Source organism: Otolemur garnettii, unplaced genomic scaffold (assembly GCF_000181295.1).
Source record: "Otolemur garnettii isolate 467f Iridium unplaced genomic scaffold, OtoGar3 scaffold00140, whole genome shotgun sequence".
Classification (NCBI taxonomy): domain Eukaryota; kingdom Metazoa; phylum Chordata; class Mammalia; order Primates; family Galagidae; genus Otolemur; species Otolemur garnettii.
Genome location: NW_003852535.1, coordinates 1,975,955 through 1,987,904, shown reverse-complemented (window position 1 = coordinate 1,987,904; position 11,950 = coordinate 1,975,955). Strand labels below are relative to the sequence as shown.

Below are 11,950 nucleotides of genomic sequence, written 5' to 3'. Positions count from 1 at the left end.
TTTTTTTTTTTTTTTTTTTAAGACAGAATCTCACTATGTCGCCCTCGGTACAGTCATGGTGTCACAGCTCACAGCAAGCTCAAACTCTTGGGCTTAAGAGATTCTCTTGTCTCAGCCTCCCTAGTAGCTCAGCCATGTTTTTGTTGCAGTTGCCATTGTTGTTCTAGCTGGCCTGGGCTAGGTTTAAACCCGCCAGCCTCCGTGTATGTGGCTGGTGCCATTACCACTGTGCTACAGGCACCAAGCCCCCCACCCTTTTTTTTTTTTTTTTGAGACAGAGTCTTTGTTGCCCTCAATAGAGTGCCCATGGCATCACAGCTCACAGCAACCTCCAACTCCTGGGCTTAGGCGATTCTCTTGCTTCAGCCTCCCAAGTAGTCCTCAGACTACTCAGTTTGAGCTACTCAGGAGGCTAAAGGCACCCGCCAGAACGCCCAGCTATTTTTTTGTGTGTTGCTGTTGTAGTTTGGCTGGGGCTGGGTTCAAACCTGCCACCCTTGGTATATAGGGGTGGCACCCTTAAGCTAGGAATTTTAATGTATGAAAGTTCATTTGTTATTCAGAGAAGGTGCAAACAGTTCTTTCAGTGAGATCCAGGCTGGGCAGGGGGGTATCATTCCTTTAATGTGGTTAGGATGGGAATGTTAAGACCTGTTGTGACTGGTGACAGATTGGGCAGCAAGCATGGTTGGTGAGTGCAGGCTCTAATTCTACTACTTGGAGGCAGAAGACTTTGGGTCTTGGCCTAAACTTGGACCTAACTTTTGGAGCCAGACAGTTGGTTAAGAAGCAATAGGATGGCTGAGTTCAACATCAAGGCTCTCTTCTTCCTACACCAATCCCTGGGAGCCTGCATGTTACTCTACACTATTTTTCTGGCTTATTTTGTTGACAGCCCTGGGGTTCTCACCTCTTAGTTCTAAGGAAGAAACTTTCTGGATTGCATCTACCTTGTTCAGTCAACACAGCCTCAGATAAAACCAGATCTTAGGTTCAGTACTGACTTTCTCAGTCACTGGCCATGATAGCTTGAGTAAGACAATCCCTCTCTGTACCTCAACTCAAGTGTAAAATAATATTTCTGTCACCAGCCCCACATTTCTAATGGGACTCCTGGAAATAATGACAGCAATGTATTGAAAATGCTGTGAGCAACCTGTAAGGTGGCAGAGGGGAAAGCTGATCAGCACTGGGCCCCGTAAGAACATCTGGGGAGAGGACAGAGGAGCCAGGTTCAAACATGGGGAGGAAATGGGGGAGGTACCAGGATAGCTGTGTGGTGAATCCACTATCCTTTCCCATCTCAGGGTCCTCCCCATCACAGGGGAAGCCAATGCGTGGAACTTGGGATCCAGCCAGGCCTCCCTCATCAGTAAATACCTTCCAGCTACACAAATAGGTCCAAATCTCTCATCGGCCTAAAACGTAAAACATGCCCCTCATCTCTTCTGAGCTGCAGTCCTTACTTCTGTAGAACATGCCCATACTACCTCCTCTAGGGGACAAGTAAGATGTACCCCAAGTGTCCAGAGCGAGGGGTGGGATAAGGGATGCTGTCTCTTCACTAATGCTCCCACTGATCTGCTCCTTTGCCCACCCCTCCACAATTCAAAGCACCCCCAGCCACCCATGAAATACTCAGATACTTGTTGGAATCAGCCTGTGTTCTAGAATCTTGTCCCCTCCACTGTCCTCCTGGTTCCATGTAGAATACCATCACTGCCATTCTAGACCAGGCACTCTAGAACTGCAGGGGTCTGTTGCTTTTCCCAGGCAGTTCCTACTTGCTTGCATCTGACGTGTCTATGCTCTGGGTAAGATGCGGTGGCGGGACCGCCTAGCTGTGCTCTCCTTCCCACAGGGCATGATGCTCACCGTGGCTGCGCTGATGCTCTTCTTCATACACCTGGCAGTCTTTGCCAGTGATGTGAACAACTTCTGCTTCACCCACCACTATGACCGCATGAGCTTCCAATACACTGTCGTCCTGATGGTAGGCCCAAGGCAGGGACTCAAGGGTTAGCTGGGGAAGGGCAGAGGGGCTAATGACAACCCCACTTTTCTGTCAGGGGCCGTTCTCCCACTGAAATGGCCTACAGTTCTCCCAGGTGATCAGCATCTGCTGGGCTGCCATGGGGTCACTCTACTCAGAGATGCTGGAAAACAAGTTACTCCGGTGCTTTGCCCTCACCATCCTACGTAAGTGGTGAGAGTAGGGAGGTACTAAGGGGAGATGGAGCTTTGGAACCCTTGGATGTGGCAAGGAGAGAGCAGGGAGGCTACTGGCACTAATGGGGACTCTCTCCTCTGCCTAGTGCTCAATGGAGCCATGTTCTTCAACCGCCTGTCCCTGGAGTTTCTAGCCATCGAATACCGTGAGGAAAACCACTGAGGCCTGGGCACTGGGGACAGGGCTGAGGAGGGAGAAGGAAAAGACTGCTTCGGGTGTTTTAATAAAGTCTATTGTTTATTTCCACCTGTTAGCTCCTTTGTGGTGTGCATGTAGAAGGCTGGAGACCCAGGGAACCAGGTCAAGAAAAAATGCTTGACCTACAGGGACCCAGGCCCAGCCTGCAGTCACTCTGGTGGACTCGGCTTGGGCCTGGGATCTTAGTGTCTCAGGCTTGAGAGTGAGGAGCACAGAAGAGGAGCCTCCAGGCCTCCCTGGCTCCCTTCCACAGGACCCCTGGTCCTAGGCTGGCTTAGCCACAAGCCAGGGCTCAGGACGGACCCACACGGATGTGAGGGTTCATGAGTGGGTCCAGGTTGGGATCGCTGTCAGCTGCGGCCCGGCCCAGGCGAGACATGAGGGCAAGGAGGGCCAAGAAACCCAGCAGCCCCAACAGTAGCAGCAGCCCTGCCCTCTGCAGCAGAGTCAGTGGCCGCTTACGAGACCCAGCCCGGCTCCTAGTGGGGATGGGGGAAATTCAGGTCAGGCTCTCAGCCCCTGGCGGCCCCCATGCCTGGAAATGAGCCCTTGTCATCATCCCTGAACCTCAATGTCCTCATCTGTGCCATGGGGATGATCACTTCTGCACCTGCCCCCTGTATGGGGTTATTGTACAGTTCAAACCAGCTGAGGCACATGACTGTTTTGGAAACCAGGATGTATCAGGCACAGGGGAGAGTTTCAGTGATGAGGGGTGTCAGAGCAGGAAGGGGCCTCAAAGTGCATGAGTCTAAATCTGCATAGGAGGCAAAGAGCCCCAGAGAGGGGCCTACTAAGGTTTCTACTACCCAGCCAAGACCTCTCTACATAGCCCCAACACCAGACACCATTATTGCCAAGCCCCTTCCATCATGAAACTTCCCCTCCCAGGGCCTCGGGTTCTCATTCCCTCTCTTCCCCTTTCTAGCATCCTGCCTTGCCTGACCCTGTGTACCTGAGCAGCTGAGCCAGCCAACCCAGGGCAGGCCGGCGACGGTACTTGTCATCGTCACAATCCCCATGAAGGCCTGGTGTCCGGTCATCATCACGTGTGTCATACACCTTCCTTGGGGCTACAAGGTGGAGCCATAGCATCAACAGACTCAGGGAATACTGGCCCCTCTGTAGAGGGGCAGGGGATCTCCTGCCCTCCCCAGTCTAACAGAGCATTTCAGAATTGTGGGGAAGGTAATGCTTGTGCTTGGAGTGTAGAGTCCCCCCAGGTGGGCCTCTGGATCCCTTAGCTTCTCCATGTGAACCTTCCCACCTCCTTTCTATCTTTCTCTGGCCTGGATAATCCCCTGGCTCACCATGAGTCAAGGGTTCAGAACTGCCCATGTGGATCACCGTGTGCTGCTCAGTCCGGCCTGGAGAAGCAGGGGGCCGTGGAGCCTGGCTGTAGAAGGTTGGGTCAGGAGAGGTGCTGTCTATCTCTTCTGCTCTGGAGGTACTGCTGGCTGTGGGTGGAGAGAGCTGTTAGCAGAGCAGGGAGGCTAAGGTGTTAACAACAGCTAGAATCCACCACTTACCATTAAAACTTGACCAGTCAGAGAAGTCAGAAGTGTCGAGGGGCTCAGCCTCTGGGCTTACCACTTCATCAATCTGGAAGAAGGAACCTGTGTCACCAGCCTGCCCAGTGCTGTGCCCACTCACCTATCTGGCTGAGGTAGGGCCCAGGGCAAATAGATGGTCCGACAGACAGACAGACAGACTCTCACCAGAGGGAGGCCCAGTCCTGCCCGGGCCCAGTTGACTGTGGCCAGCTTCTCTCTCAATGCAGAAGCCACAGGACCATCCAGGTTGGTTGGGGGAAAGATGGGGCCACTGCAGCTAGGGCACTGGTAGCCAGCAGGTGCGGTATTTTGGGGTAGCTGGGCAGCACGTTCATTGATGCATCCCCAGTGAAAGATATCTTAGAGCCCATGAGACGGGGAAGAGAAGACATGAAGAAAACATTTAGGGCTCCTAACCCACCAACAGCCCCAAGACCACTGCAGGGATGTACGGGACACATTTGTGTATGCCAGAGTCTTCTACTTTCCCTCCTCACCCCCTATTTCCATCAGTGTTCCCTAAGACTTCAGCCTCCTTGGCTACCCTCATCTGACTAAGTCAAGGCAGATGCTACCAAGTTACCCAGCCCCTAGAGAGGCAGGGTTGAGTGGGAAGAAAATGCCATCTCCCCCTTCCACTGAGTCCTCTCTGGGCCTGCACTCATCACACTCCTTGGGCTAATGGCTAATAAAGAAAGGTTTCAGTAAAGGTACCTAGACATACACACAGACATACATAAGCTTGCATACATCCATAGGCACAAATGAACACATGCTTATAAACACATAAACACAAGTGCCAAATACCATATGTATATTTATACGTAAGACAGTCCTCACATATACACATCTATAAACACAGGTTTGCCTACATTTCAGCACCCTCGACTACATATTCCCTTTGCACTCCCACAACACACTATGTTCATACATTCATATGCATACATCTACCCACTCACCTGCCCACAAGTACTAATGAGCACACTAACATGTAAAGACACAATGTATGTCACATTCTTACAAGCAGACACACACACTCACTATGAGAAATAGATGTGGAGCTGCCTCTTTTGCACTAGCTCCCTCAAAAACTGAGACTGAGGCTCTTATGCCAGACTCAAGTCCAAGTTATGACACATATGTCTGCTGACTTTTAGCTAACTTTACCATGGGAAACCTACTTCCTCTCTGTTTAGTCTCGGGCCAAGTAGGGGATCCTGAATATCTGAAAGAACCATTCTGATCTAGCTAGCTAGCATTCACAGCCACAGCCACAACCACACAAGCTGGAATAGCTCTCACTTAACCCTGTAAGTTCAGCAGGGCAAGAACTAGGAGCTTTAATTTTTAGGAAAGGAACAGAGGCCTACAAAGGGAAAATGACTCGCATTAGCTTACGTAGCAGGTAAATAACGTAACAGGACTAGAAGATGGGTCTCTGGCCTCCCAGACTTGGAAGAATCATTTTTCTGCTGCTTGAGGAGAGCCTGAAAACCAATTACCAAGCTGGGCCCTGAGGCTTCCTTGAACCCCCCAAGATGCCAAGGCCTCACCATAGCAGACGAGGCGGGTGGTCTCTCGGCTGGCCAGGGGTATGTTGCATAGACGGCAATTAGGGTTGTATTCGCTATCTTGGAGCCACTTCAGGTAGGACTGGACGATGCACTGGAGTGGGAGAGAGATATCATAACTAGTGTGTGTGTGTGTGTGTGTGTGTGTGGGGGGTGTTCCACAGCCTATCGCCCTAAGGCCCAGCTAACTATTTTTCTCTGACACAGAGGAGACTCATCCTTTCATTTGTTCAATCAATAAACATTTATTGAGCACATACTGTTTGTCAGACCCTGTCCTGGGAAGTGAGAATAAAGCAGTGAACAATATAAACCAAGCCTTGCCCACGTGGAGCTTACATTCTATTGTGGGGGCTCTTATAGATTTTGAAAAGTCAGTATCACCTGCCCACCCAGTGCCCTGCTCAGTCGCTCCCGTGAAGGCCCCACCTTGGTGTGATTGGCTATCAGGCAGTGCTCGCAGACGTTGACCCGGTGTTCAAAGCAAAACAGGCTGGTCACCTTCCTCTTGGGGCACTTGCAAAGCCCCATGGTCGACCCTGGGGAGGGGGCCTGATTTAGTAGGAACCACGTTCTGGTGGCTGCCAGTTTATTTCCATTCTTAAATTCACTTAGACACCTCTCCTATTACCTCTGACCCCATATTCCTGCCCACAACCCCAATGGCTAATCACGCCCCTGCATAAACCCCACTTCCCGCGACCCCTCATTCCTCGTGGATCCCACCCCCGGCCCGGCACCTCCATCAGCTACGCCCAGATACCGCCGGCCCCGCCCCCAGGGCCCCTCCTGAGTCCCACCCCCTCCAGGCCCCGCCCCCTTTCCTACAGACCCCCGTCTCCGTGTTACTGATCGGCCGCAGCACCGGTCTCGACCGGCGCGAGAGATCGTTCGAGGCGCGGAAGGCCAGAGACTGCGCTGGCCGATGCTGCGGTTTTTCAGCTGCTGCTGTTCTGATTATCCCTCCGCTGCCACGTCTCTTCCGGGTGTGGCGCGTGCCGATGATGCCACAGCGCTGCTGGACCACGCCTCTGCCGACGTTGGCGTGAAGATGAGTGACGGCGGGGGGCGGGCAATCTGTCGCAGAGGCCTCTTCTGCCCTTCGTCACTTCCGCTTCCTCCCTGCACGGCGGGTAATTCGAACGTTTCCTGAGGAAAGCGACCTTCCTGGTTGGTTTGAGCTCGCAAGAGAAGATCAAGACCGGGACTAGTTATGTCTGGGAGGGAAACACGGTCCGGAGGGGCCGTTCAGCAATCTGGTGAGCGGACTCGCGTGGGAGAATTGGGGCCGAGCCGTTTGGGGGACGTGGTCCTATGAAGAGCGGCCCTCCCACTGCCACCGCCGGAGGGTGGAGGGCTTGTTTGGGAAGCTTCTCGCGCTCTCTAGAACTTGTTTTCTAGACTCTATGGCCTAGATTCCACTTCTACCTCTTAACTTTTTTCTCTTTCTAGGGCTCAGGGCCCCGTCTCCTAAGTCTCTGCGGAGATCCCAGCGGAAATCAGCCTCTGATCTCCCGAGCATCCTCCCTGAAATAAGGATGAAGGTAAGCTCCGAGTTTCTTAGTTCCTTTCCTAGATGCTCTAGACTAATGATGTAGAGCTCATGTTCACGCCTCTTTTCCAGGGATCCCACGCGGCTCCAGTCAGAAAGCCCATCGTTTTGAAGAAGATTGTGGCCCATGCCTTCGAGGTAAGGCATAAGGGGTGTGTGCGTGTGTGAGGAGATTGTGGGTGGAGGAGGCAATACTGAGGGCTACTGTGTAATCATTGGTACTGTTCCCACAGGGCCCAGCTGTCAACTCGCCTCGCAGGAGCTCTAGGGTGAGTTCACTTTCATCTGTTTAGTTGAGTGGAATCAGGTCACTCTAGAGCCAGGCAATTCATATTGGCTGCTCACATCTGTCCAGGGAGTTGTTTTGCAGCAATGTGAAACAGTTTGCCTTAGGGCATTTGCATACATTGCCAGTCTTGATTACTCCCTGCGGTCTTAATACATTTAGCTCTTTACACCTGTTGTATTAATACCATTCTCCTTTTTTTTTGAGACAGAGCCTCAAGCTGTCCCCCTGGGTAGGGTGCCGTGGCATTACAGCTCACAGCAACCTCCAACTCCTGGGCTCAAGCAAGTCTCCTGCCTCCACCTCCCAAGTAGCTGGGACTACAGGCGCCCGCCACAACGCCCGGCCATTTTTTGGTTGCAGCCATCATTGTTGTTTGGCAGGTCCAGGCTGGGGATTCGAACCCGCCACCTTAGGTGTACGTGGCTGGCGCCTTAGCCGGTTGAACTATAGGCACCGAGCCTTTTTTTTTTTTTTTTTTTAAATACCATTCTCCTTAAAGATTCCCTGAAAAGCTGAGCTAAGTACAGGTACTCTATTTTCTTTTTAATTCATTTTATCCTCAGTTTTTTTTTTTAAGCAGTTTTTGGCCGGGGTTGGGTTTGAACCCGGTGCCTCCGGCATATGGGGCCAGTGCCTACTCCTTTGAACTACCCTCAGTTTTTATGATTGTTCTAAGATAAGTCGTGTAGTTTGACACTTTTATAGTTTCAGCAGAAGTTATTGTCAAGAATATTTCATAAGCAAGAAATATGAAGATTTAATAAATGAGAAATGGCTCGGTGCACATAGCACAGTGGTTATGGCTCCCGCCACATGCACCGAGGCCTGGGTGGGCATCAAATCCTGCCTGGGCCAGCTGAACAACAACGGCAACTTCAACAAAAAAATAGTCGGGCGTTGTGGTGGGTGCCTATAGTCCTAGCTGCTTGGGAGGCTGAGGCAAGAGAATGGCTTAGGCCCAAGAGTTTGAGGTTGCTGAGAGCTATTACACCACAGCACTCTACCAATGCTGACATAGTGAGACTGTCTCTAAATAAATAAATGAGAAATGCTGACTCCTTTGAAGAGCTGATGGGGCTTAGTTAGAGTCAAGTTAGGAAAAAAACAAATGACCAAATGATTACAACATAGTGTCCTGACTATAAGCTCTGGAGAATCTGCATCATGGGTCTTAGGAAAAAAGGATGCTGAACAAAACGGAGGTCACCCCTGACTACTTCTTTCTCATCCCCTATAGGTAAGCCCAGGTCCTTGAAGTTTTATCTTAATCAATGTCTCATGAATCTATTCATGAGGGGGCTGCAATAAGGAAATGCTAGATGTTAGGATGGTACCTAACTCAGACCATGTAGCTCAGGGAATGTTTCACTGAAGAAGAAATTTTTTTTTTTTTTTTTTGGAGACAAAGTCTCACTATGTCACCCTCAGTAGAGTGCTGTGGTGTCACAGCTCACAGCAACCTCAAACTCGGGCTTAAGCCATTCTCTTACCTCAGCCTCCCAAGTAGGTGAGACTACAGGTGCCCATCACAATGCCCAGCTGTTTTTTTTGTTGCAGTTGTCATTGTTGTTTTAGCTGGTCTGGGCTGGGTTCGAACCCGCCAGCCTCAGTGCATGTGGCTGGCCTCATAACTACTGTCCTATGGGCACCAAGCCTAAACCGAGTCTTTAAAGACATGGAGAGGTGTTCCAGGGAAAGGAAGCCATACTTGCAGAGAGCTAGAGTCCAAAGAAAAATCATGAGGTTTAGGGAACAATAGTTTGCTTTGTCTGTGCGCTTTAACTAAGGTAATGGCAGGGTGATGCTCCACTTCCCTGAAGGGAAAGTCCCTGCCACATGACTGTCCCATTACACAGGACTGGGCTGTAAGGGAACCTCCTCCCAGATCCTTTCCCTGACTACTCTTACCCTGTCACTGTCATATTTATCTGTGTAAATCTCTTTAGGCCTTATCAATATCTGATAGTGTGCTTGTATGTTGACTGTCTCTCACTTAAGAACATGAGTGCTTTGAGGGCAGGAATTTGTGCCTCTTCCATGATAGATACTCAGATAGATAGATAGATATTGTTGGTTAACCAATAGATTCATGAGACATTGATTAGGATAAAGCTTCAAGGACCTGGGCTTACCTATAGGGGATGAGAAAGTAGTCAGGGGTGACCTCCGTTTTGTTCAGCATCCTTTTTTCCTAAAACCCATGATACAGATTCTCCAGAGCTTATAGCCAGGAAATGTACCTCTTGATAACTTCCTTATATGAGACATAGGAGTCATTAAATTTGTCTCGTTTCCTCCCCTGTCTTGGCCACCAAAAAGCTAGCTCAGTGCTAACTTCCCTGTGCATTAGTTCAATGAGTACTTATTAAGCATCTGCGACATGCAGGTCTCTGCTGTAAGTGCTAGGTATAGGTGGGATTGGCCAGACACAGAAAGACAGAGTCAACCAGGGAACTAGCCCAAATCAGACAGCAGTGGTGCTGTGCAGGAAATGAAAGAGGACAGAATAACTAGCAGAGGTAAGGAGGGCCTGGTAAGGGGTAGCCTTGCTGAGGAAGCAGTATTTGAGCTGAGAGTGGGATCATGAGCAATGTGTGAGCCTCTAACTACATGTGTCAGGTTGTGCCTTTCCTGGTCAAAGCCTTGCCGCCGTGGCTCTCTTGGTCGCTCAGCCAAAAGACCTGACAGTAGCTGGCAGAGTATCTTGTAATGCCACACCCCTCCCCATTACTGCTTGAACTTCATCTTCAGTTCCTCTCCCCTTACTTCCTTTCCAACTACACTGGCCTCCTTATTCCTTGACCCTAATGGTTTTTTTAAGATGGGGTGTCACTCTTGCTCAGGCTGGTCTTGAACTCCTGAGCTCAAGCAGTCCACCTGCCTCAGCCTCCCACAGTGCTAGGATTAGAGGTGTGAGCCACCATGCCCAGCGGGCTTCTTGCTCTGCACCTTCTATTCTCACTGCCTAGTACACTTTTCCTCCAGATATCCACAAGTCACTCCCTTACCTCCTTCAAGTTGTAGCTTGACTATCACTTTAGTGAGGCCTACATTGACCTGCACCTACTTAAAATTCTAACCCAACCCCAATACCTTACCGTATTCTGCTTTTTACTGTAGCACCTAATGCCTCTAGTGTAGTATATGTCTTTATTATCTGTTTTCTGCTGGAATGGAAGCTCCATGTCAGCATGGGTTTTCTCTTTTTCTCCCCCACTGTACTCCCAGTGCCTAGAACAGTGCCTGGCACGGGACATATGCCAATAAATATTGACTGGATGTCTTAGGACAGTCCTTAACAGCTATGTAGCAGACAGATCATAGATGGTAAGGGTCAAATCATGGAGAGCAATTGGGAGGTCACCAAGCTGGTCTAGAAGATACATAGTAGGGGCTTGCATCAGTCAAGAAGGAGGGGACTGAATGCTGGGCACATTTTGGAAATAGCTGACATTGCCAGCAGATGGTAACAAGTCTTGTGTCACAAAAGTAGACTCAGAAGCAATGACGGATTGTTTTTTTCTCCTCCCCATATCTCTTTCAGTATCTGATTTGTCACTTTTCCTTTAAATTGTTTGTCCTGTGGGTCTGTTTTTCTACCCTAAATCTTGGGTTTTTCTGGAAGCAAGTATTCCTGCTAAGTAACAGGAGTCATTTTTCTGTTGTGGTACAGATTTCTTTTCTCTTGGAGAAAGAAAACAACCCTCCTAACAAGGAGCCCACTAAGGAAGAATGTTTCAAGATACATCCTAGCCCAGTTACCCCAGCCACCCCAACCACTACTCCTGTGCAAAACCTGAACTCTGACTTCGACTCTGGAGAAGGAGACCTGGATGCCAGAGATTTGGAAATGTCTAAGAAAGTCAGGCGGTCCTATAGCCGGCTTGAGACCCTGAGCTCTGCCTCCACGTCCACCTCCACCCCAGGCCGCCAGTCCTGCTTTGGCTTTGAGAGTCTGCTAGGGGCAGAAGACTTGTCGGGAGTCTCACCTGTGGTGTGTCCAAAGTTAGTTGAGGTCCCCAGGGTCCCTGCGAAGCCTTGCACCCCAGACACAACTCTCCCTGGAATCTCACCCCCGGTCGTGAAACAGAAGCGAAAGAAGAAAGTGCCGGAGATCCTGGTGAGTGAGGGGGAGGGCTTAGTTCTGACACTTTTGAGGAGAACGTTAGCATCTGCAGGGTGTGGGTAAGTTGCTCCAGCCACCATGTCCCCCCTTCTCCACTCACCTGCTTCCCATTTCTCTTCCCCCAGAAATCAGAGCTGGATGAGTGGGCCGCAGCCATGAATGCTGAGTTTGAAGCTGCTGAGCAGTTTGACCTCCTGGTTGAATGAGATGCGGTGGGGGTGCACCTGGCCAGACTCTCCCCTCTTCTCCTTGTATATAGCCCCCTCTCTCTGTGGAGAGGACACTTGGGATCCTCTCTCCTGGCCTTGTTACCTGTATTTGCGCTGTTGCCACATGTGAGGGCTGTCTTCTTCACAGGATTTGTGCAGGACAACAGCAATCTCTATTGGAGGAAATGGGGCGGCCTGGCCTGGCCACTCACTGGTGTCTTG

General features: G+C 50.4%; 3 protein-coding genes across 5 annotated transcripts; 2 read left to right on the top strand and 1 right to left on the bottom strand.

The window, feature by feature from the left end:
• The first annotated feature begins 818 nt into the window (after positions 1-818).
• TMEM262 (transmembrane protein 262) lies at positions 819-2,460 on the top strand. Of its 2 annotated transcripts, XM_012810738.2 has the most exons (4): positions 819-1,033; positions 1,862-1,993; positions 2,100-2,199; positions 2,316-2,459. In XM_012810738.2, exons 2-4 carry the CDS (start codon positions 1,865-1,867, stop codon positions 2,390-2,392), a joined length of 306 nt encoding a protein of 101 aa, XP_012666192.1. In that variant the 5' UTR covers positions 819-1,033; positions 1,862-1,864; the 3' UTR covers positions 2,393-2,459. The 2 variants fall into 2 exon arrangements, with proteins under 2 accessions (XP_012666192.1, XP_012666191.1); XM_012810737.2 differs by lacking the exon at positions 819-1,033 and having other exon boundaries at positions 1,256-1,993; positions 2,316-2,460.
• ZFPL1 (zinc finger protein like 1) lies at positions 2,445-6,555 on the bottom strand. Of its 2 annotated transcripts, XM_003798634.3 has the most exons (8): positions 6,385-6,555; positions 5,982-6,091; positions 5,535-5,646; positions 4,147-4,340; positions 3,958-4,030; positions 3,739-3,885; positions 3,384-3,501; positions 2,445-2,907 (listed from the first exon to the last, which is right to left on the bottom strand). In XM_003798634.3, the coding sequence occupies exons 2-8, from the start codon at positions 6,081-6,083 to the stop codon at positions 2,721-2,723; spliced, it is 933 nt and encodes a 310-aa protein (XP_003798682.1). In that variant the 5' UTR covers positions 6,084-6,091; positions 6,385-6,555; the 3' UTR covers positions 2,445-2,720. The 2 variants fall into 2 exon arrangements, with proteins under 2 accessions (XP_003798682.1, XP_012666190.1); XM_012810736.1 differs by lacking the exon at positions 6,385-6,555 and having other exon boundaries at positions 5,982-6,312.
• Positions 6,556-6,765: 210 nt separating this feature from the next.
• On the top strand, positions 6,766-11,725 carry CDCA5 (cell division cycle associated 5). Its single transcript, XM_003798633.1, has 6 exons — positions 6,766-6,811; positions 7,005-7,096; positions 7,177-7,242; positions 7,338-7,373; positions 11,067-11,513; positions 11,645-11,725. Exons 1-6 carry the CDS (start codon positions 6,766-6,768, stop codon positions 11,723-11,725), a joined length of 768 nt encoding a protein of 255 aa, XP_003798681.1.
• The last annotated feature ends 225 nt before the right edge of the window (positions 11,726-11,950 follow it).